The sequence below is a fragment of the Pleurodeles waltl genome, chromosome 1_2 (assembly GCF_031143425.1).
Source record: "Pleurodeles waltl isolate 20211129_DDA chromosome 1_2, aPleWal1.hap1.20221129, whole genome shotgun sequence".
Taxonomy (NCBI): domain Eukaryota; kingdom Metazoa; phylum Chordata; class Amphibia; order Caudata; family Salamandridae; genus Pleurodeles; species Pleurodeles waltl.
In genome coordinates this window covers 331,358,747-331,382,656 of record NC_090437.1, presented here as the reverse complement: position 1 = coordinate 331,382,656, position 23,910 = coordinate 331,358,747, and the positions used below count along the sequence as shown (strand labels likewise).

General features: G+C 43.4%; 1 protein-coding gene across 4 annotated transcripts in view; it reads right to left on the bottom strand.

Annotated features, from left to right (window-relative positions):
- Positions 1 to 23,910, bottom strand: part of MLLT3 (MLLT3 super elongation complex subunit) — a 487,733-nt gene that overhangs the window by 375,662 nt on the left and 88,161 nt on the right. The window contains exons 1-2 of one of the 4 annotated variants that reach the window (XM_069239116.1): positions 15,969 to 16,384; positions 14,374 to 14,554 (exon numbers count right to left, since the gene is read on the bottom strand). In XM_069239116.1, the coding sequence (XP_069095217.1) occupies positions 14,374 to 14,554; positions 15,969 to 15,971 (184 nt within the window). In that variant the 5' untranslated portion in view covers positions 15,972 to 16,384. Of the gene's footprint in view, positions 1 to 14,373; positions 14,555 to 15,818; positions 15,906 to 15,968; positions 16,385 to 23,910 lie in introns of those variants that run through there. The other 3 variants (XM_069239126.1, XM_069239107.1, XM_069239133.1) reach the window with 3 other exon arrangements.

Sequence of the window (23,910 nt, the reverse complement as noted above, 5' to 3'; positions counted from 1 at the left end):
GAATGCACTTATAAGGTTAACACAATTAATATTTTTCCATCCTGCTGCTGTTTGGTTTCAATTAACTATTAACAGGTCGATAGCGCAGTCCATATCGAGGAACAGATCACCCGCAAATCTGATCATTAACTCAACATGCCACATCAATAACAGCTATACTAACAAACATTTACTATATCTTATGAAGGATCTTGGGATACACAACCACTAGCTGGTCTCTATCTATGATGCCCGCCCAAGTGTGTGGCGATGGCGAAAATAATCAGCCTCAAGATATAGTATGCGAAAACACAGCAAACAAGTCACTGGTGATTACATTTCGGTTACACCACCACTCATTGGGCTCAACGTTATCCAGCACAGCGATCTATTCTAATATCCTAAAATGCAACTATACAAGTGAATAACGTGTTATTTGGTGGTTGGCAGCTGAGATATAATAGGCTTGAACCACTATTCTTTCCCAAGAGATTTGCTTACTTATCTGCCTCCTTCCCTTCCTATAATAAATGGCACTGACCAGATAAGGTTCAGAAAAACAGATCTACAAATGTCTCAGGCCTTTCTGGTTACCTGCCTAGACCACTTGGTGAGATATCTTAACACCAGCAGCCCAATAAACAACGTAAGAACTCACCATAAAGACTTAGTAACCATGTAAATTCCCCTCTATAATAAAAATATTTATCAGTTATTGAAGAATAACAAAAATCTCCTCAGGACAACAATCATCTGCAGGATAATGGGATAATTATGCCAGCTGTCCAAATCAGCTTGTCACCTTGAACTCCCCACCCCCACCCCCTGTTCAGGGAATCTGACATTTGTTGGGGCATATCTCATCGAAAGATCTAAGGTAACAGCACACAGATCCTAATTACTATTGTTTCGTGGGGTGGGGAGTGGCCTCAAAAAGGGCACCCACAATTGACAACTCTGTGGTGAAACCCCACAACCAACAGTGACAGGGGCCTCGTCCCAGGGGACCACCAATGAAGCCTACTACAACAGGTGAAAAAATATACACCAGAATAAAGGGTGCACACGTTGTGTGATCCATGCAGGACATTTATAAGTGGAGGAGATGAACAAAGACAAGGATTATGGAGGAAGATACATACCACCAGACCAGAGCACTCCCTGGTTTATCAGGCGATACCAGAAGATAAATGCCAGTATCTTCATTCCCTCTCCCTGCATCTAAGTAAAGCCACATACTGGAAGTTGGCCCTAATTATCAACACAAACTCAACATTACAGAGAAAAAACTTCTTCTCTGAGAAGATTACCATGGCAGCAAACAAACCAAGAGATTTTCTTGTATCATTCAAAACTTGCTCTTTTTAGCTTGCAGCATGCCGGAGGATACAACATCCCAAGAATTCGCCGAAGCTTTGAACTTTTTTTTTTCCTTTCTTCATTTGAACGACTAATGGAAATCAGTATTGCTTTCCGGGAGGAAGGCAAAGGACACTAATCACAAACAGATGAGAAAAGTTCAGTTTCCAGCAAATTTTCCTTGAAGAAAGCGGGATATTTGATAATTTCCATTGAAGTTACCTTCTTCACTTAAGATGTCCTGCTCGCACTGGCAGCAGAAGAGCATCCTGTTATGGCATCTTTTGTTGCTAAAATCATCAATAGCTCAGGACTAGGGCCCTTCAAGATAAAAAATTCAGAATAACCACCTTTTCATATTACTAATGGGAACAGATTTTTTGTCTTATTGTTGAACTTCTCAAAGAGCTATGAAAAAAGTGATACAGAAACTTCAGATTTTTAGTTAGAGAGGGTTCAAAGAGCAATCAACAATGTGGTGTTAACTCTGAAACATAGGACGGTGACAGAGCTATAACAGTCTGGAATGTAGTTATGGGGAAGGCTGACAAAAGAAACTTGTCTCCTGTTTATGCTGGTACTACCTGTGGATTTATGCCAGTGTTAACAGTGCTCTCTTGATGAAGGTCTGGTTTAGCTTAATCAGAACTATATGACAGTGCATGAGTGCTTCAAGACTGTTTAATTATGCAGCATGTTCTCTTCACATTCTGTTTTGCAAAAAAAATATCTTAGGATACTGACTGGAGTTCATAAACAAGCTCTGTTTTCCACAAACTTTCAAGCTAAGGGAGCTAAACCAACGTTCAAACCACTTTATCACTCAATTCTTATAAGATCGTGTTAATCATCCACTACCTACAACAACTGCACTCCGTATACAAAACAGCAGTCAAACTGGCGTTTTATGGTCAAGCAACTAATCCTATACAAGAAATCAGATGTTTACTATTTTGGCTTCCGGCAGACCTCAGGTGGACTTTTGAGTTGTTCTGTCTGGTCCTCAAATGCCATCACGACATGGAGTTCTAGTGTCTTGAAAATTAATTCCAAGCTGTAGTTCCCTAAATTGAGCTTGGTGGGCACCTGATCAGGAACTGCTGATAATTCCGATCACTAGATACAATTCTGAGGCAACCAAAGCCTGCAGTGTAGACTAGCAGGCAAAGCCATAAAGGGTCTACTATTCAGTTATTTCGGATGACGCTCAGTCTTTCTTAGCTGTTTCCACGCACAGGGGTAGTATGCCAATGGTGAAACTACACATTAATAAATGAAACATAAAAATAGGATAGAGAAAAACACAAAAAGAACTGAAGCAAAATTAATCAGCTGTCTATCACAATAAATGAAACAAACACGTTAGTCTGCCATATTGCAGGTCAAAGTCAGAACCCTCGAGGACAGCAGTCTATCTCACTCAGGCATAGAGTCTAGCAGAAACGCAGGAAAATGGACAAAGGACATAAAACGCCTGGTAAACCAATGATTACTAAAAAGCAAGAGATTAGGCTATGCAAGCATGAAAGGACGGGACTGGGACACAATGGCGGTGCTACCAGCGCTATGTATTATGGGATAGTTGTACACAGGAACCAACAGTAAACAGGCAGCACCGTTAAGCAACAGCAGTTCATAGAAAGGAGCCGGCTGTGTTAGTACGGTCACCCATTTGCAGCTAAAACCAGTATTTGACAATGTATTTCTAAGGAACAGCAATTCTTCAATGGCCATAAAGATAGCAGATCAAAGGCACGATAGCTTCGACCAGTGTGTCGACCGGTGAGGCAAGGCCTCTGTCAAACAATCGCTCCAATTGTGTGCTGCGTTATCACTACTATCCATCCCCCAAAACAAGGGCATTTGAGAGGAAAAAAACTAACTAGGGGCGCGCTAAATCTGGAAAGACCGTTTACTGCTTCTTTTCCAATCCTATTTAAACATCAAAGCCGGTTTCCTTTGTGCCCATGGTAGTAAATGCACAAAAAGCTGTAGCACAAATTACACAAATCTGCGTTTTCCCTCCGACTATATACCCAATCTCAGTGCAGCAGCCAACCACATGAAGAAAACAACAGTGCCACAGCTTTTTTTTTTATAGCGGATTAAGAATTTGGACAAGAGGACAAGATATATTCAAGAGAATAACGTAAAATACTTAAGGCAAAGCCAAGGCTTAGGCTAATAGTTACAAAAAGCCAAGGCATTTCCAAAAGGACCTGGTTTAATGTGCTAAAACACAATGGAATTAGCATAGTAGAAAGACAAACAGGAGGGGGCCAGCAGGAGTGGAACTATTAGTATAGTACACCATCTTGCGGTTCAATCCAAGCACTCAGTAGAGGTGGAAGGATACACCCGAACAGCCAAAAGCATTAAGGGAGAGAAGTACTCCACTGGGGACAGTCAAGATGTGACTGAAATTCTGAAGTTAAAGGCTGAAAAAGGATTGTCAAAAATGCCAGTGGTTCAAAGGGGTGAACCAAAGCCCACTATGTATAGTGTTGGAAGCTTGGCTGTTTGACAACTCTGCTGTCAAAACCCAGACCTAAGAACTGCTTAGTTGCGGTTACTAGTAACACCTGTACGCAACAGATTACACACTAGTTCATAATCTACCCACCTCCTAAATGCAGTAGCCCCCTCATGAAGAGAAGCATTGTCAAAGCCAACAGTTCTCACCTTTGGGAGCTACTGTCTTTGCCAACGCCTTCTAGTGATGCTTTACTGCGTTGTGCTTTTCCTTCGACATGGCGCAGGTTCTTTATAAAAAAAAAACTTTATGAAAAAAAAAAAAAAAAGAGGAATAGGGCAATGAAAAACCACTGTTGGCTTCATTATTCCACTGGTGTGCGCATTACTGATGACAGAGCCGCGCAGATGCATCACCACACATCATGATAGACACCCCATGGTTCGGTAAATAAAATAAAAAAAAATAAAGATCAGTTGGGGGTGTGGGGTTTATGAAAGAGTGAATGGGGTGGGCCGAGAAGGAGAAAAACATCGCAGAGTGACGTAGCAACATGCGGGACAAGTGGAGAAGACGACGTTGATAGAGGAGTTAGAGGACACAGTATGGGGTCAGAGAAGAGAAAAAACAAAAATCACCGAACGGTGAGCAGGGGCAAAGCACAAAAGAGAACAAGAAGCAAAAAGAACTAACAGCAACCTGAGGAGCAGGAGAGAAACACGTGAGAACACCGAGCACTAGGGAAGCAGAGGAAAAGTACACAAGAATGAAACTGAGCGCGTAGGTGGATATTGGGGGGGTTGGCAATAGCTCAAAAACAAAAGCAATTTAGTGGGCGTGCTTAGCCAAAATGGAAAAAAAGTTTGCTAAAAGTAGGCAGTGGAAGGACAGAAGCCAGACAATCAGGTACATGGTAGCTGAAGAATATGGCGACCTGCGGGCAGCAGCAGAGACGCCCTCCTTTTCCCTGGGCTTACCTTTTTCAGCGGTATATGCCGCTCCAAATCTGCATTAGAGAACGCGTGCGGACACAGGTCTCTTCCCGGGTCGGGAAGCCAGAGTCAATGGAGGAAACGAAGACGAGGGAGAGCAGCGGTCAGTGGGGGAGAGCTGCCCTCAAGGTGAGGAGGGTCAGGACCCTCACGTCCAGGGTCACTCTGAAGGGCGCGATCGGGAGCACACCCGGCAGAGGCAGCACAAGCAGAGGAGTGACGCAGGGCAGAAGGCGGAAGCTGCTGCCAACTAAGAAAGGAGAAGAGACTCTCCCAGTCTCTCGTGTACTGGGGAGCCTGAAATATCAGATAAGTCAACCACCATCTTCTAGGAACCAGGAGGAGGGGGTGGCACTTTATATTTTGTTGTACCTGGTAGTTCAGGGGGGGGGGGGGGCTCTTTATCTCGGCAAGCACTGAAAAAGGAGGGGGAACTCTCGAGTGAAGGAGGCATCTCCGGGCCCTAGTGAGATAGTATTGAAATCTCTCCCAAATAAATTCCTAAAGAAATTAAAATTATTCCGGGGGAAAAAAAAATAGCCCGACTCAGAAAATATCAAGGGGGAGAAAAAAAGCAGACCTCTCCCGCCCAAGAGCAGAGAATTACGCCCTCCTTGAGATCCTATTTTGAGGCAAAAAACTTCGTTGGCTCTATCACCACCTACTTTCCCTCGCCTCCAGTTTTGGTATTAAGTAAAGGGTTGCAGGGTGAGATGGAGGGGGAGGGCAAGTAAATATGCATCAGACTTTTCAGATACCTCAGCGTTCTACGACTGTCGGGGTGACAGATTCCTGTGTGCCCGTTCTAGGAGGCTTGGTACAGTCTCTGGATTTTTTGGTGAGGGAGTCAGGTCCCCCTCTGGAGAGGGCTACTTCAGTGGAGCCGGTAGGATCTCAGAGTGCGCTCCCTGAGGAGATTAATTAATTGCCCTCTCAGTCAGGCTCTTTAGAATCCTTACTTTATTCTTTAACAAGGGAAGTCAGGCAGAGTTTTCTTGTTTCCCAGGCTAACCAGAAGGGGATTCAGGAAGTATGTGAAGGCCTAGCAAATAAGATGGATCTATTGACTCAAATAACTCAGGCCTTGGAAATACAAGTTGAACAGTTAAATGAAGCTGTGGAGAAGAGTAGCCGAGAAATAGACAAACTGAAGGCCAAGAATAAACAGGGTGCTGAGAGACTGGAATCCTTGGAGAATAACACAAGAAGAAATAATATTAAGTTAATGAATGTCCTGGAAGGGACAGAAGGCGAAGATATTAAGGCATTTGTGGTAGATCTTCTGAAAAAGAGTGGGTCGTGGGAAGGGCCGGAGGAAATGTTAAGGAGAGATATACAGCACGTCCACAAAGATCCCTTCCGGAAATTGGCAAAACAGGACAAAACCTAGGAGGATCCTGGTGAATTTTCTCACTTAGACAGTCGAAGAAAAGATTTTGTCAAAAGCTTTAAAACTGCATTATGTGTAAAAGACTGCTCATTTGAGGTTAGATCTGATGTTTCCCGTCTTACCTTAAAGAGACAGTGGGACTTAGGCCAAAGGATGGAGGACTTCAAGAAATTAGGAGCCACGGTTCAACAGAAATTTCCAGCAACCCTGAGAGTGATGAGGAACAATAAAATGTATAATTTAAGAGATGTTCAGGAAGAAGACACTCTCAGACGAATTCAGGGAAGGCTAGCCTGGTTGTGGCTCCTATTCCCTTTTTACTCTATTCTAGTTTTGTCCCTTTAAATCCTGCCGAAATGTTTTGTGATTTTGGTGAGTGATTCTCTGCTTTACTCTTTCTTTTGGGTTTTCCTTAATTAAGATGAATTGGCCCAACAGCACCAAATGGCTTAATAGCCAGTTAAAGATGGGTGGGGTTCTCCAGGGAGGGGGAGGTGAGGGAAGTTGGGAAAGGAAAAATTGTGTACCTCATCACAAGGAGGCCCGATTGGCAGTACTTTTTTTTTTTTAACGGAGTCCGTAAAAATTAATAAAGACTGAAGGAATGGCCGGGAGTAGGCTTCAGCTTCTTTTCTGGAACGTGAATGGCTTGCGGGTTAAGCCTAAGAAGAATTACATCTCCAGGCCAGATTGTAATGCGGCAGGAGTCTCATCTTGCCGCTATAGAGGCTTGTGATATTTTTAAATCTCAAAGATGGGTAAAGCAAATGGTTTGTTCGGGCAACAATTTCCATTCCAAGGGTGTCTTGATTTTGGTAAAAAGCAGGTTGAACAGCTCTATTTTGCATTATAAAGCGATGTGAAAGGTAGATGGGTCATGGCTGACAGTCAACGAAAATTTCTATACCTTTGTATGCTACTATGGTCCAAATCTGGATGACACAAGACCACTACAGGATTTATGTAGTGAACTGTTAGATGTCTGCTACCCAATTATAATGGCAGGTGACTTCAATGTAGTGTTAAATTACTTACTGGATAAATCCACTGGAAGTAGATCGTTAGGATGTCAAAAGTCGCTAGCATACATTAAAACAATAATGAAACATTTTGCATTGGTGGAGATCTGGAGAGAATCTCACGGACTATCCTGTGGTTTTACTCATCATAATAAGAAGTACAAACATCACTCAAGGATAGACTATTTTTTAGTAAGTAGTTCACTTAAGAAAACCATTGTGGACATTCAACATATTCCAGCACATTTGTCGGACCATGCCGCGGTAACTCTAACATTGGTTATGCTTGTAATGCTTCTGTGACCCATACCCTCTCCGTGTTGCTTCTGCGTCACCTGCCCACTTTCAAAAGTTTTTTTCTCTCTTCTCATTACTATAGCTTGTATAACAACCAGTGGCAAAGCCAATAGATCACCAAGGAGAGACAACACAAAGCAAATGCTCGCCTTCCTTTACTTTCAGCACTCTTTAGGAGTCCTTGTGTGTGCTAGCTTTCATGTGTTGCTTCCCCTCTTAAATCCCCACCACTCAACTCTCTCCGTGTTGGCTCGGCCCCCTCTAGCTCACCCACTGTTTCCCCAGCTCAGCTGTTTTACATTTATTTTTCGACCGCCTCTCGCACTAGCGCCTCAATGGATTGTCATCATGTTGGCCACCTGTGGCTTTTCTGTTGCTCCCCTACCTCACCTGTTTTAGATTTCTATTTTTTTCTCTTTCTGAGGGACTGCCAGCTGCAATTTGTTACCAGGTAGCATCTTTCGCTAAAGTGTAATTTCCCAAGCCTTTTATTCTCGTCATTTAGATCTCCACAGTGAGCATCTGCCATCTTGGAAAGGTAAATAAAAAGAATAAAGTCATAATGGCCCCAGTAGTGATACATGCACACAAATATGTCAACATGCCAGAACCAGATGTTTTCGCTTCTTCAGAAGTGCTGTTGATCATCAGTAGGAAGCGCTGGCAAAGCTGAAGTGTACATTAAGGCCTTTCAAATGCGAGACCGACTGGCTTTGACAGTGCTTCTTCTGGTATAGTAATCTGGGTGCATAATCAAATGTAATGTCAGAATGAAGTACGATATAACAATGACAAAGGACATGTCATTGCAGGTCTGCAGTTTTGTAGGCCACTGCTAAACTGCAGTAGCCTCATGACAACAGGTAGCACCCTAAAAATCTGACAATCTATTGTTTGGATCAAGTACAGTTATCACTAGAGTGTGTGGTGGGGGGGAGGTGTGGGAGGGCTTTGTTTGTATGTGTACATTACCATACTTAATATGCCATGACATAATACGGTATAAACATACAATTAAATGCATTTTGCTGTAACATAAAAACTCCTCCCTCCAAGTATGCCTACCAGGGAAGTACATATTCTCTGCTATCCCTGCACCTGTAATACCAAATTACCCCTGAAACCATCTCAAAAGGAAGCAGAGATTCCTTAACTCCTCCATCCTCAGCCATTCACTCATCACAACACTGACATACTTTTCGGAATCTAAACTCAAAAGGTCGGTACAACTAACTGCCCTGCTACATGTTGCATTCCTTGAAAACCAGGACCCTGCCCCTCAGCCATTCCGCTACTGTATGGTTCTGCTGACGCAAATCCTGCACCGCACGGTACAAAACATGATACACCGGGCAAATTCTCCATCACAAAGGACATGTGAGCAGACACTTTCAGACCAGGAAAGTAAGTGGTGGTTTATGCACAAGAGTAAATTTTGGACATGCTTCGCCCTAAGCAGTGTACGGATTGTGGAAGCAGATGTTACAATTAATAATTCTGTGCTTTCAATTCATAATAGAGAGCCACAAATACAATGTTTTGACTGTTTTTCTGTGTTTAATATAACAAAGTTTTATAAGTTGACATGAGTGGGTCTAGTCGAGTTTGAATTGCATTTTCAAGTATGTGTGATGTGAACTTTTTTCTCTTTCCCTGAATGTGCACGGAGAGCCTCAAATGGGACCTTCACTATTTCATTAATTGCACGAAATTTAGTTACCTTTACGTCCTGCTTGCATTCCATTGACTAAATGTTTCTTTAGGTGAGCATAATGCTGCTGAAGGAAAGGAAACTTTAACGGTATTCAGCTGAAGGCTACTTCCTCTAGCTGGAGTAGGTTGTATTTACTTGTGCCTTTGTTATATTGTGTGGGGCATAGCACAGGATTATTCATTAGTACTAGAGTGAAAGTCATTGTACCATGTAATGTGTTTTCTTCTTAACATTGGACAAAAGAATGCATCTCATGCTCCACACCACTGTGAGTGTACGATTTCTCTGTCCAAAAAAGTATAACAACTCTCTATCTGGGATATGCTAATAGCACACAGATTATTTTTTTACAGTCCCTTCGCAGTCTCATTAGAGAGCAGACTATGTCAGTCTGTTTACTGCTGATCCTTACTTGGAATATTTTTCATGTTCCTTCTCGCCTACTAAACTGAGCAGTCCTTATGATGAATGCTCTTAGACTCGTTATTTCAATGTGCTAGACCATATTTGGTTCTGGTAATAGATTAGATTAGGGCTCAGTTTCCCGATTTCATTTATTTACATTTTGCATGTTCCGAGATGCTTAAGCATTATCTTTTGGCATTCTGTAATAAATCCAAATTTTTAAATAAACCTTTATGGTTTACACTTTGCACCTGGTCTCAAATTGACCCTCCAGTGTGAATTTCCATGTGTGAATTCACTGGGTTTATACGAATGCGTGTTTAGGGCTCTCTTTACAGAATTACACATACCCCGATCCATCAACTGGACATTTTAATGCTGAAAAACTAACAGTTGTTTTATAGGAATGGAAGTAAGAGGTATATTGGGCCTGAGAGGCATTTAAAAGCCATGCGTTCTTGTTACGATTAAACAGGAGAAGCAATACTGTCTCACTCAAGAGAAAAAGGCAAAGATATGAAGCCAATGTCCTCAAACCCTTGTTTCACCAACAGCAAAGTGGCCTCTGTAGAACAGCAACCCAGGGTGAGGTCCGAAGCTCTGCGATCCTAGATTAGGATAAGTGTCAAGGCATGGAATTTGCAGGTGTGGATTGGCCCTCCTTTAGCCGTAATGCCTCACTTCTTAAAGCACTTACTGAAATGAGAGAAAACGTACCCTCGATGGTCCTTGACCCCCAACTCTAATAGCTCTGAGAATAGAGATAAATTTATTAGACAAGTTTAGGTAGTATGAAAGTCATGACACTATGGATGGGCTCTACGGGCTAACTCGTACTTGCCTGGTGTTTCATCAACAATCTACAAAGATTTTTAAGTGATCTTTAAGTGTCTTTAAGCCCCAGGTTTGAATCCAATCCTACGCTATATGCCACCTGTTCACAATACACTATTGTATCATCCAGTTAGGAGTAGAAGCTAACCCACAATGATTTTTGTATCAAAGCCCAACCAAACAAACAGGAAGGCAGTAAAGATGCCTCAGAGCAGTATACCGACACAAAATGGCCACATGTTGGAGAGTGCCTTCAACTGCGCTCCAATCTTGCATGTCAAGTGAGCAGGTGTGAGGCAGTGGTGAGGGCAAGAAGACTGCTTAAGTATTAGGCTTTCCTGATATCAGGATAAGAAAGTGTTTCACTCCGGCTACAGGAGTTAGGGTTTCTTACTTGTATTCGGGATCAAGGGAGACTTGATGTGCCAGTTTGGACTGGACTGTTCCCACTGGAGTAGAGTGAAGACTGATATGCATATCTCTGGGTCCAAACTGAGATGGCAAGGTGTTCAAAATAATGATAGATTAGGATGCAGCCCCAAGTAATCAATAGTGGCTGAGATTAATTAAGTGCTCAATCCATCTATTTTTGTATACTTCAGTCTGACTACAGCAGAGCCACCAGATGACCGTTTCCTTCGTCCTGCGGGATTTTTCGTTTTATTACTTTTACCCTATTGCAGAGCTATGTGCAAAACAAACAAAAATAACAACAAATAAATAAATTAAAAAAAAAAAAAAAAACACGACAACAATAGCAGACATGATAATGCCACACCTACTGGGCCTATTGGCTTTGCCAATGCTGGTTGATTCCTGGGTACTTACAGTTTTGACTTATTTTATGACTTAAAGTCGCACGTATTGTAGTTCATCCTCTATAGGGATAAACTTTTCTATATCACTACTCGATCTGGGGAGAATACATGCAAAACTGGTTTAACGTGTCTGCTTCTGTTCCTGGAAGTTCAAAGGAACTAAGGCATAACATTGCTGCATAAGCCTTCAGAAAGTGCCAAACTCTGCTTTCTACAGCCTGGGGTTGTAATATGTGCATAACGTTTACATTTAACACACTCTCCCTTCGAAAGCATATTCTCAGTCACAGCACGTAAACAGGAATCTACCTAGACGGGGAAAGGTTGATGAATAACGTTCAGACAGATTTTCTATACATTTTGAAATGCGACGGACCATATGAAATTGCTTAACCTTATTTTTATCCGCTTGGAATACATACAGCTTTAGTCAAAATAAATGAGTAACTCATGTTGAAATATCCACAATGTCGTCCCTTTGCCAAACAGTTTTTGGGGACTAGAGTTCTCATAACCTTAAGGGGTAGGTGGGGGACCTTGCCAGGCACACCTCAAAATTGTTGCAGTACTATTCTTTCAGAGGCTATGGATAAAACTGGGCTGCAAAATACACCTTTTTGTCGTGGTTTTTAATTTTTTCTTTCGGAATGAAAACGGCCCTAAAGGAAACAGGGCTGGCTCGCTTAGTTCACTTCGAGACAGCTATTTACACTCCATCACGTTCAAACGTCACAAGCCAACGCTGCCAGACAAGGAGAAGTTCATTTTAATTCAGTGTTCCTTTTTCTGGCCCGCGTTTGTTCATCAACTCTGTTCCATCTGTCATCGCATTATGGTACAATTCTGTTAATTTCAAAATACATATACTCCTGCCCACAACCGTTCCCTGGCACGGGGGGGGGGGGGTTATAAACATTTAACATATATAATCCCCTCTCCATGCCCCACAACTGATACCATAGCGCATTAAAATGATGATTCCAAATTAGCTCACTACAGGCTCAGGAATTCCTAGCGACTCTAAGAAAGGCTGAGCTCCCACATTTATGTGCTTGTGACTGTCTCCACCCTCTCCGCCTTAAGCGGATATGTCTAAGTATTCTGGGTGTTAATACAGAGAATTATTGCGCTAATAAGGCAATGCAAGGTGCCCATGTGTAAAAAAAAAAAAAAAAAAAACACTACTTGCCTCTTTGCTTAATCGAACTATGGGCTTTTTCCACAAGCCATGATGATATAACCAGCCTCAGTATCCCATGGTGATGTTGGTCCTCTACAGAGATGCGATGTGTTTCACAACACAACACTAATGAGAAGGCATCCCACTTGGTGATCATTGAAGCTATGCCTGTTTATTTGCATAGCTTAGCCTGACATGGCGTCTATGTCTGAGATTAACTTCTCCGAGTAGCTTTTCAATTCAGGGCAGTGCCAGAGTAGGTGCAGCATTGTGCATGTCCCACACAATTCCCTGGGCAGGGCGCTAGGAGGCTTTCCATGCATGGATCCGAGCCAGTACATAGTACAAGTAAGAGGTGATGTGTTATCAAGGACTCGCCCTGCCAAGCTAATAGCCATTATCCAAGGACTCCCAGGTAAGTCGCTCCACTTCTTACATGGCATGGGTCAATCTGCTCCTGCTTCCCATCTTATCCGTGAGGGGTATCTGCCTACCACTGAAGCAAGTAAGATGAACTTAGATATTTCAGATAATAGGCGTTGATTATTTAATTTTTGGGATCTGATTGTTTGGGTTGCTATCCAATGTCTTATCTGGAGATAAATTATTTCTCCCACTGTCATCCTATCTATAATCCTTTATAATTTGGTCAAAACCCTTAAAGATGAAAAAAATCTCACGCTCGTCTACAGCCTTTTTTGCCACTACCTATAACATTCCCCTATTATATCTGGCGTAAAGTCAGAATTATTAATAAGAGGCGTTACATGTGATGGTCGTTAGGCCTTTCGGCACTGCCACCTGTCACAGGCATCTGTGGCCCTTGTGACAAAGGATGAAGGGAGGCCAGACACCCTGTTTCATAAGAAGACATGGCACCTTCCAGACATGAATATCCCCTATTGATTGATCTGTGAAACACCAATATTTCTCAAATTCAGCCCTACTCACAACATACCGGGACTAAGCCAACGGTAATTAGTTAGATTCAAGCAATAATTCTATTGAAGTGCTGGGTGCCAGCCCATAGTGGGGCCAGGTCTGGTGTAACTTGTTTAATTATCTGAGATAAAGGTTGGTTTCTATTTTAGGCAGTCAGGGACTAGAATCAGTATTCTGAATTTCTTCTGCACTAACAGCCCATTCGATTTATTTCCAGTTTTAATTCAGACTTGGCGTTTTTAACATGTATTTTTTTGATGGTGACTATTTTGAACGTGCAAAGGTTTTTAATAACTGCACAATAAACTAAACCTTAGTTAAATTCGGTATGCCACGATAACTTACTTCGGGAGAATCATATGCCAATTTGTTGCCATTCTTGGTTTCTTTCCGCCCATTTAGAGCTCTGTATGATTTTGTAATCTGAACAATAAGTTGCAGAAGGATTTGCATTTCATATAGCATATGTGGTGATTCTGTCACCACTTTACTACATTAATAGGGCTTCATGTTGGCACAGAACTCGACACACGCATCAACAAAACAGTGCATTCGGGATGAGTTTATGTTGACCATGCTTAGGACTTGTGTTGGACAAAGAAGCTACATGTTTAGTTGCTAGGTCCGCAAAACGTGTTAACTCACTACATCAAACATCAACGCGATTCACAAGACAGTCTTCTAGACTTAACGGATTTGCTTCTGCTCGTTGGTAAATCTACTGCAGTTATTGTTTGCCAACTTACAATTGTAGTTGTATAATCACGAAGCACATAAGAAAAAGGTGCCATTGCCTTAGAATTGTTTCCACATTAAAACAGGTCCTTCATCACAAGGCTGATACTCGTGCAGAAGTGATGAAAACTTTCCAGAACAAACGAATGACATTGTGCCACATCTGCCTCTAGGTGGAGAATGAAGTCATGCATGTGCAGCCAACAACTAGAAATAAACGTTCAACGAGCTCTTACCCCTCTTGGGCCTGGGAAAGCTCTCATGCAGGTGAAAAACGACTTTCTCCACAAAGTGTTGTATGTTGCTGTGCTCCGGACCCCTGACGAACACCATCCAGTCGTGGGTAAATCCTTCCAGGGTGGGCTTCTTGCGCACTTGGGCGCGGTGCCCCAGTTCCAGCTTCACCTGTACGGCACACTGTGGGCAGGGATGGACAGGGTAAAGCCAGATGAGCACAGTACGTTCATGCATCCCTAAAGAACGACCACGCCCCACAAGACTCCCCTAACACCTAGCGTAACTCCCTTTGGCTTCTATTTGAACCAGTGGTAGCCTACTGGTCACCAGAGAATGTGTATGTGGCCGGAGGGAAAAAAAAAAAAAAAGAGAGATAAGAGGAAATTGTAGCAAGTAATACCTGAAACTAACAGGCATCCAACATCAATAACCAAGTCTAAAGTTCAAAATGCAACTGGTATGTCCTCCCAAAACATTCCACAGACCCACATGCCAGATAATCCATTCACGGAAGGAAAAAAAAAAAAACATACAACCAACCAATCAACTAGTTTGCAAAAGGGGCAAATGAACGGCTCTGCAACGCCTCAGAAAACGCCGTTGTGTGCCGACACCTATCCCCTATCCGCAATAACAAGCGAAACATGTAAATGGAAGCTATACCTATACATTCCAATCATCAGGAAACTAAACCACTGCCACGAACACTACCAAAAGTAAAAGAGGACAAACTAGCTTGAACTTACATCCAAAGCTGCCAATAGGTGGACAGCTGCTTTAAAGAAAACCTAGCATGATTGGCAGCAATTTTAAGTCAGTACCCCAAAGAAACCAAAAAAATGCAACTGCCCAAACACTAACCCATTAACAAATTCGAGAAGGACACGGAAAAAAGTGTATACCATGAAAACCCAGTTTTGTTTAACGCAAGACAATGTTACAGACAGGTGAATCACTTACACAAAAACCCAAACCCCATAAAAGTTAATAGCAGTAGAACAATGACCCAAAGAAAAACATTACAGAAAACAAAAACCATTTAAGAGTACTAGGTAATCTTTTAAAAATAACACCCAAGAAAATCAAAGGTGGTTAACGCAAAACTACCAGATTAGCTTTCTTAGTCTGCTACATTAAAGTCGGTTTCAGAAAACACTAACGCGGCATGAAGCCTGACCACCCCTCCGCCTGGAAAAGGCATATTAAGAGGAAGAAGCGTCTCGCAGAGCTCTGGTGCGACGTCCGCAGAAGCTGACAGGAGGGAGGGAGCAGAGTCCGCAGCTCACCAGCCCGGGGAGAGAAGCCGAGACCGGTAGCTGCGCACATTAGCCCAGCTCCAGGGGCGGTTTGGCACAGAAGCGGCGCTTGATAAGTGAAAAAGCTGCGCAGCATAAGGAGCGGGGGATGAGCCCGAGGAGGCAGCAGGGGCGACCCCAGCACGCACCTCAAGCGCAGTAATGCACCACATCACCGCCGCCTGTCATTCCTCCCTCTCGCGGATTAAGGACGCGTGGCCCACCTTTCTCGCTCGGCCCTCCCCGGAGAGCGGGGCCACGGCCGGCGGCGCCGCTGGCAGCGCCGAGGAGACACTCACCATGCTGTAGCCGCGGCCCCGCTCTGTGCAGCGGGAAGGAGCCTGCGCTGCCGGCGCCTCACTGCTGCCCCCCAGAGCGGAGCTTCGGCGCGCGGGCGGGCATCATCCTGCTGCCGCTGCGTGGCTCCGGCGCCTCTCGCTCCCTGCGTCCGCTGCAAAAACCGGGCGCCCGGGGATGCCCTGCTCGGTGCCGGGTCCCTCCTGCTGCCGGTGCCTGGCGCTAGTTTGAGCGCGTTGTTACTCCTTAAGTCCGGCACGAGTGATGGCTCCGCTGCTCGCGCACGGCATCAGCGCAGCGGAGGGGCTACTGCCGGTCCGAGGCCACGGTGCGGATGCGGCGCCGCTGTCGCCAGTGCCGGTCTCCCCTGCGCCTCTCAAACTCAGCCTCAGCCCCCCCAAGAAGCGCGGGCGCATGCGCGCAGTTCGCCTGCCTGACACGGGGCGAGGAGCGAGAGCTCAGCAAGGTGAAACGATCAAGCCAATGAATGAGCAGGGCATACCCGGTCCCAACCAATCAGAGAAGCCACCGCCTCCAATGGCTGACCAACAACGAGAGGAGGGGCAGGGAGAAGAGCAAGAGTTTCACTGCCCTCAGATGGTCAGTGTGTTTCTGATCGCACGCAGGGTTAAAACTCCTTCCTCAGACTCCCCCACAACTTCATCTTGTCCCCAGATTCTCCCAGTTTTCCATGTTTTACTATTCTCATTATTATTGTATTTCTTTTTCCTTAACAGGCTGTTCAGCAGTAGCTTTTGGGCCCTGCCTGAGCTAGTACTTAGGGAATTCTAGCAAACCTGTAATTTTTTTAAATCTAGACACCTAGAGGAATCCAGGATGGGGTGACTTGTGTGGGTCTCACCAGGCTGTTTTACCCAGAAGCTCCTACAAACCTCAAACTTTGACAAACATTTTTTTTTTACATAGACCTGGAATCTGCACAGTCACAAATTTCTTCCCACCCAGCATTCTCCTACATCTGATAAAAATGGTGCCTCACTTGTGTGGGTAGGCCTAGAGCTAATGACAGGAAACGGCCCAAAACACAACATGGATACATCAATTCTTTCCATGCAAAACTCACCCGTTTCTTGCCAAGTAGACAGTTGCAGTTTTTAGGCCCTAGCTCAGCAAGCACCAAGGGAAACCTAGCAAACCCGTACATTTATGAAAACCAGACACTTAGGGAAACCAAGGGAGAGGTGACTTGTGTGACTTCCACTACTATTTTTCACCCACAATCCCTTGCAAACCTTAACATTTGTCTAAAATACACATTTCCTCACATTTCTGTGATGGAAGGTTCTGGAATCTGAGGGCTGCCACAAATTCCCTACCCGTCAGCATTCCCCTCGGTCTCATGATAAAAATAACACCTCACTTGTGTGGGTGGGCCAAGTGCCTGCAAATGTGAAGGGCCAAAAACGTCTATAGTTTGAGGGGGAACCAATGTGGCTTTAAAAGGGCAGGTTTTTAAAAATACTTTTTTAGGTTGTCTCTGCTTTGGCCACCCACACAAGTGAGGTCTCTTATCAGGAGACCGAGTGGTAGGATATTTGTGGTTTATTTCTGTTCACAGAAGAGCAAGGAAAATGTGTGATTTTAGTCACATTTTGAGGCTAACAGGCTATTGTGGGTGAGAAAATGCAGTGGGGTGGATGCAAAGCACAGCACCCTGGACTCCCCTACTTTTCAGAATCATATGGGTATGGTAGGTTTTTCCAGGTGGCAGCCTACCCAAGCCCAAAAAGTGCAGCTGTTAACCATTGTGTGGGATGATACTGGGAGTTAGCCAAACTCTACTGGTCTAATTTGTAAAAACAACAGCCTACAAAATCAAATATTCTTTTGCTCGCCCTTGGGGTGAAATGCTTTAGTCAGCAGGGGAGTAGAAAGAAGGTTTCCTCATTTTTGAGGGGGTAGGAGTATGGCCATGCCTATGCTGGGCAGCCCCCATCCCTATTAAAAAAAGTAATCTGTGGTATCAAGTGGGATTTCTGCCCCACAAGGAGGGGCAGAAAGACTGTTTCCCTTTTTGGGCGGGGGCATGGACATGTCCATGTTGGGCAGACCCCACCGATACAAATACAAAAAAAAAATGTAATCCCTGGTGTCCAGTGGACTTTCTACCCCCCAGGGGGTGCAAAAAGGGTTAATTGCCCCAATCTGCCCCCTGGGAGGGGAAGGGTAGAAAGACTGTTTCCCTGTTTTGGGGGGGTATGGCCATGCCTATGCTGGGTAGTATCCAGTAATAAAAAAAAAATCCCTGGTGTCCATTAAATTAGAATCTCATAGCAAATAATGTTAAATACAAATTTATTTTTACTTTTTAAAAACATATGTAAATTAAATTAAATGTTTATACATACATATATATATATATATTTTCAAAATAAATATTATTAAACAGCAAAATATTTTAGTTACCTTTTCTAATTAATTAATATATAAACAAAACTGTAATTTTTCATTATAATTTAATTTCATATATAAATTTTAGTAATTTTTGATATGCAATAAGTATATACAAACATTTTACTTTAGGTGGTAGTTTTTTAATAAACCTTTAAAATGTAATTATATTTTAACTTAATATATTTTAATTGATTATTTCATTAAAAACCAAGTGAATAGTTTCTTTTGAATTTTGTACTACATTTCAAATAAATATATGCAATCAATTTACAGTATTTCTTAACATACGTAGGTTTCTTTAAAGAAACATTTTGTACTATGTTAGTAGTACATTTTAGTACTACAAAATGCAGTTTGCGACTAGGCCCGAAGAGCGCACACACATCCAAAATTGCAGGCCCACTCCAAGATTCTCTATTTGGTGGGGCCAGGAATGTAATATAGCAGCTCATGGAGTCAAGAATCTTGATTAGTAAAATAAGTGCCATACGCTCCTTTATGGCTATTAAAACACACATGGGGTTGAACTAGACTCTGCTTATAAATACTCATATTCACCCCACTATGAGAACCAGATATTGCCACAAAGGTTCAAATCAAACACCACTGAATATTTGACGGCCATTAATAGATATAAAGGAATGTGCAGATTTATGAGAGATAGCACAAGACATACTCTTTTTCCAAAAAGTGCTGGGAGTAGCAAGGCAAGGGTAACATAAAAAGTTTTTGAAAAACACTTATTTAGCTCATGGGATATTCTGGCTCTGAATAATAAATGTATATCACATGTTACTTGTTGGTATCAACATAATGGTAGTCATAAAAAAACAGCACTTACTGCAGGGCCTAGCTTGTTCATAATTGTTTCGACACCACATTTGTAGCTCCCGGCCTCCCCTTAGCACCTGGCAACACTGCTCACCTATTCCATCCTGGTGTTCAGAGTCTTCTTGCAAACCCTGGCTGCTCGACAGATCTTGGGCTGTAAATACATTTTATTCCAACACTACTGCTCCTGGTTTAAAGAACCCCCTTTAGTTAATGGGCTCATTAAAGCTGTTGGACTAATAGATAGATGCCTTTAGCTACTGGATCTTGCAGTTCACAGAAACAGTGATACCTTAGTTCCTATCATCCCTGCAGCTCATAGGTTAAGGGCTCCATTTTTAGGTCTGGCTGAACAGCACAGTTCTAGAAAGATGTATGGTTGATAGTTCTTTGAAATATACATAGAATAGCCTTTGGCCCCACTCAATGGACTATTTCTCTCTCACTTCATGCACTTGGTTGTTTGGTGTATCATTTGCTCTTTTCTGTAGTGCTTATCTTGCAATGTGCTGGGGATTATTTTACAACTCAACAGTACACTCAGTCCCCACACATCAAATTATTTATCTCATAATTGCATGGTATATAAAAAGCAATTTCATTTTATTTAGGTTCGAAAATGGAAGACAGACCTACTGGCTTTGCCAGAGCTTGTTTCCATTGCAAATACAACAAGGTGATGAGCATAATGCCACAGACAATGCAGATTTTCCTACTATCTTATGACAGAAAGTCTTAATTTTATTAAAGACACAGAGGCGAGTATTATGATGTTTTAATCTTGCTTTATTCAATAGCAGCAGTCAAGGAAAAAGAACAAACTACAAGTCCCATGAGGCCAGGGAACATAGGCCACCAGAGAGAGATAAAAACAGAGTAAATGGCCCAATCAGAGACCAGGCTTAAGGTCTTATACCTAACTTGACTGCAAGCAGCCCCCGTTCCTTGAGCGAGAAGTACAATTAAGTAATAAACATTGGGAAAATTAAACATATAATAGTCAAGGATAAAATCCAAGTAAAACTGTCCTGAAGAACGTCTATCCAAAGGAGGAGAGAGGGATCATTTTTGGACCTAGAAGACATGGAGCAGGACAGTGTCATCTCAAAAGTAGGCGATGTTGCAGGCTGATTCGGAGACAATTTCTTCCTATGTGGCTCTAGAAGTCAGTGTAGTAAAAACTGTGGGGTGGGAAAAACATAGCATTAAAATGTTTGTGGAGGGATAATACTAATCTCCGTGTCTTTTATAAAATTAAGACTTTCTGTCATAAGATACTAGGAAAATCTATTTTTTAGAGCAAGACCAGAGGCACATATTCTGCATGTTTAAAGCATATCGATTACAACTGATGAAGCAGTTACAACAGGTTTACAATAAAAGGTTCTATATGCAGTATCATTAGACCAATCCTCAGATCTCAGAATGTCCTCTAAACGGTAACCTACCCAAAAGGCTTTTGAAGCCATAGCTGTGCGAGTAGAATGAGCTCCAAAAATGGAAGTGTCAATACTGGCTAGGGGCATGACCCATTTAACCCCTTTGCTGCCAGGCCTTTTCCCCCTCCTGTGCCGAGCCTTTTTTTGGCTATTTGGGGCAGTTCGCGCTTAGGCCCTCATAACATTTTGTTCACATAAGCTACCCACGCCAAATTTGCGTCCTTTTTTCCCAACATCCTAGGGATTCTAGAGGTACCCAGACTTTGTGGGTTCCCCTGAAGGAGACCAAGAAATTAGCCAAAATACAGTGAAAATGTAGTTTTTTTTTTAAAATGGGAAAAAAAGGCTGCAGAAGGCAGCTCGTGGTTTTTTCCCTGAAAATGGCACCAACAAAGGGTTTGTGGTGGCAAGATCACCATCTTCCCAGCTTTCAGGAACAGGCAGACTTGAATTGGAAAACCCAATTTTTCAATACAATTTTGACATTTTACTGGGACATACCCCATTTTTACATTTTTTTGTGCTTTCAGCCTCCTTCCAGTTAGTGACCAAAATGGGTAAGAAACCAATGCTGGACCCCAGAAAGCTAAACATTTCTGAAAAATAGACAAAATTCTGAATTCAGCAAGGGGTCATTTGTGTAGATCCTACAAGGGTTTCCTACAGAAAATAACAGCTGAAATAAAAGAATATTGAAATTGAGGTGAAAATAACAGCCATTTTTCTCCACGTTTTACTCTGTAACTTTTTCCTGCGGTCAGATTTTTGAAAGCAATACACCGTTACGTCTGCTGGACTCTTCTGTTTGCGGGGATATAGAGGACTTGTAGGTTCATCAAGAACTCTAGGTACCCAGAGCCAATAAATGCGCTGCACCCTGCAATGGGTTTTTATTCTACACCGGGTATACAGCAATTAATTTGCTTAATTATAAAAAGTGAAAAATAGGAATCAAGAAAACCTTTGTATTTCCAAAATGGCCACAAGATAAGGTGTTGAGAAGCAGTGGTTATTTGCTCATCTCTGAATTCCGGGGTGCCCATACTAGCATGTGAATTATAGGGCATTTCTCAAATAGACGTCTTTTTTACACACTGCCTTACATTTGGAAGGAAAAAATGTAGAGAAAGACAAGGGGCAATAACACTTGTTTTGCTATTCTGTGTTCCCCCAAGTCTCCCGATAAAAATGGTACCTCACTTGTGTGGGTAGGCCTAGCGCCCACAAAAGGAAATGGCTCAAAACACAACGTGGACACATCACATCTTTTCACAGAAAACAGAGGTGTTTTTTGCAAAGTGCCTACCTGTGGATTTTGCCCTGTAGCTCAGTCGGCACCTGGGAAAACCTAGCAAACCAGCGCATGTTTGAAAACTAGAAACCTAGGGGAATCCAAGATGGGGTGACTCGTGGGGATCTGACCAGGTTCTGTTACCCAGAATCCTTTGCAAACCTCACAATTTGACGCAAAAAACACTTTTTCCTCTCATTTCGGTGACAGAAAGTTCTGGAATCTGAGAGGAGCCACAAATTTCCTTCCACCCAGCGTTCCCCCAAGTCTCCCGATAAAAATGGTACCTCACTTGTGTGGGTAGGCCTAGCGCCCACGAAAGGAAATGGCCCAAAACACAACGTGGACACATCACATTTCTTCACAGAAAACAGGTGTTTTTTGCAAAGTGCCTACCTTTGGATTTTGGCCTCTAGATCAGCCGGCCCCTGGGGGGGCAGAAATGGCCTAAAATAAATTTGCCCCCCTAACCCCCCCGGGGAGCGACCCTTGCCTACGGGGTCGCTCCCCCTGCGTGACATTGGCGCAAAAAAAAAGAAAAAGATCCCCGGTGCCTAGTTGTTTCTGCCCCCCTTGGGAGCAGATTGACCTAAAATCAGCCAATCTGCCCCTAAACTGGGCAGAAATGGCCTAAATACAATTTGCCCCTCCAGGGGAGCGACCCTTGCTTAAGGGGTCGCTCCCCATCTGTAAAACAACAACAACAACAAAAAATCCCCGGTGCCTAGTGGTTTCTGCCCCCCTTGGGAGCAGATTGACCTAAAATCAGCCAATCTGCCCCTAAACTGGGCAGAAATGGCCTAAATACAATTTGCCCCTCCAGGGGAGCAACCCTTGCTTAAGGGGTCGCTCCCCATCTGTAAAACAACAACAACAACAAAAAATCCCCGGTGCCTAGTGGTTTCTGCCCCCCCTTGGGGGCAGATTGGCCTAATTAAAATAGGCTGCTCTGCCCCCAAAGGGGGCAGAAATGGCCTAAAATAAATTCCCCCCTAGGGGAACGACCCTTGCCTAAGGGGTCGCTCCCCTTGTGTGAAATTCACAAAAAAAAAAAAAGAACTCCCTGGTGTCTAGTGGTTTCTGTCCCCCTTGGGGGCAGATTGGCCTCATAAAAATAGGCCAATCTGCCCCCAAGGGGGGCAGAAATTGCCTAAATATAATTTGCCCCCCTATGGGAGCGACCCTTGCCTAAGGGGTCGCTCCCCACCTCTAAAATAATAATAAAAAAATATCCCTGGTGCCTAGAGGCTTTTGCACCCCCTGGGGGCAGCTCGGCCTAATAATAGGCCGATGGGGCAGAAAAGGCCTTAAAAAAAAATGCCCCCCCCGGGAGCGACCCTTGCCCAAGGGGCCGCTCCCTCATGCCAGTTTCATTTAGAAAAATAAATCCCTGGTGTCTAGTGGGCGTTTCAAAATCCGGATTGCTTTACAATCTGGCTTTTGAAACGCTGAGAGAGACTTCTGAAGCCTCTCTTGCCTCCTCCACGTGATCGGAAGAGAAATGCTTTGCATTTCTCTACCGATCGTGCTGGAAGCTCAGAGGAGGCCCTCTGTGACAATCGGCGCGTGGACGTCACAGGAGGGTGTGGGGGGGGGGGTCGGGGTGGAAGGGGAAGGTCTTCCCCTTCCATCCCTGCCTTGGGGGGGTGGGCCCTCTGGGCTCTGTGCCCAGGACGTAATGGTTACGTCCTGGACACACGAGCACTGTGCCTCAGGACATAACCATTACGTCCTGGGCACAGAAGGGGTTAAACCACCGGACAAGAGTAAGGGAGGAGACTGGAACATGGGGTCTTCGGAAAGAGATGAGAAGTTGTGATTTTAGAGGACATTCTGAGATGTCTTTTTTCCTCAAAAACTTTAAGACAGTTTCTAACACAGAGATTTGGTTGAGAGGGAAAGTAAGGGTAAAATACTGAAGATAAATTTGTTTTGGTATGTCTATGGATGCCAAAGAGAATGCCTGGG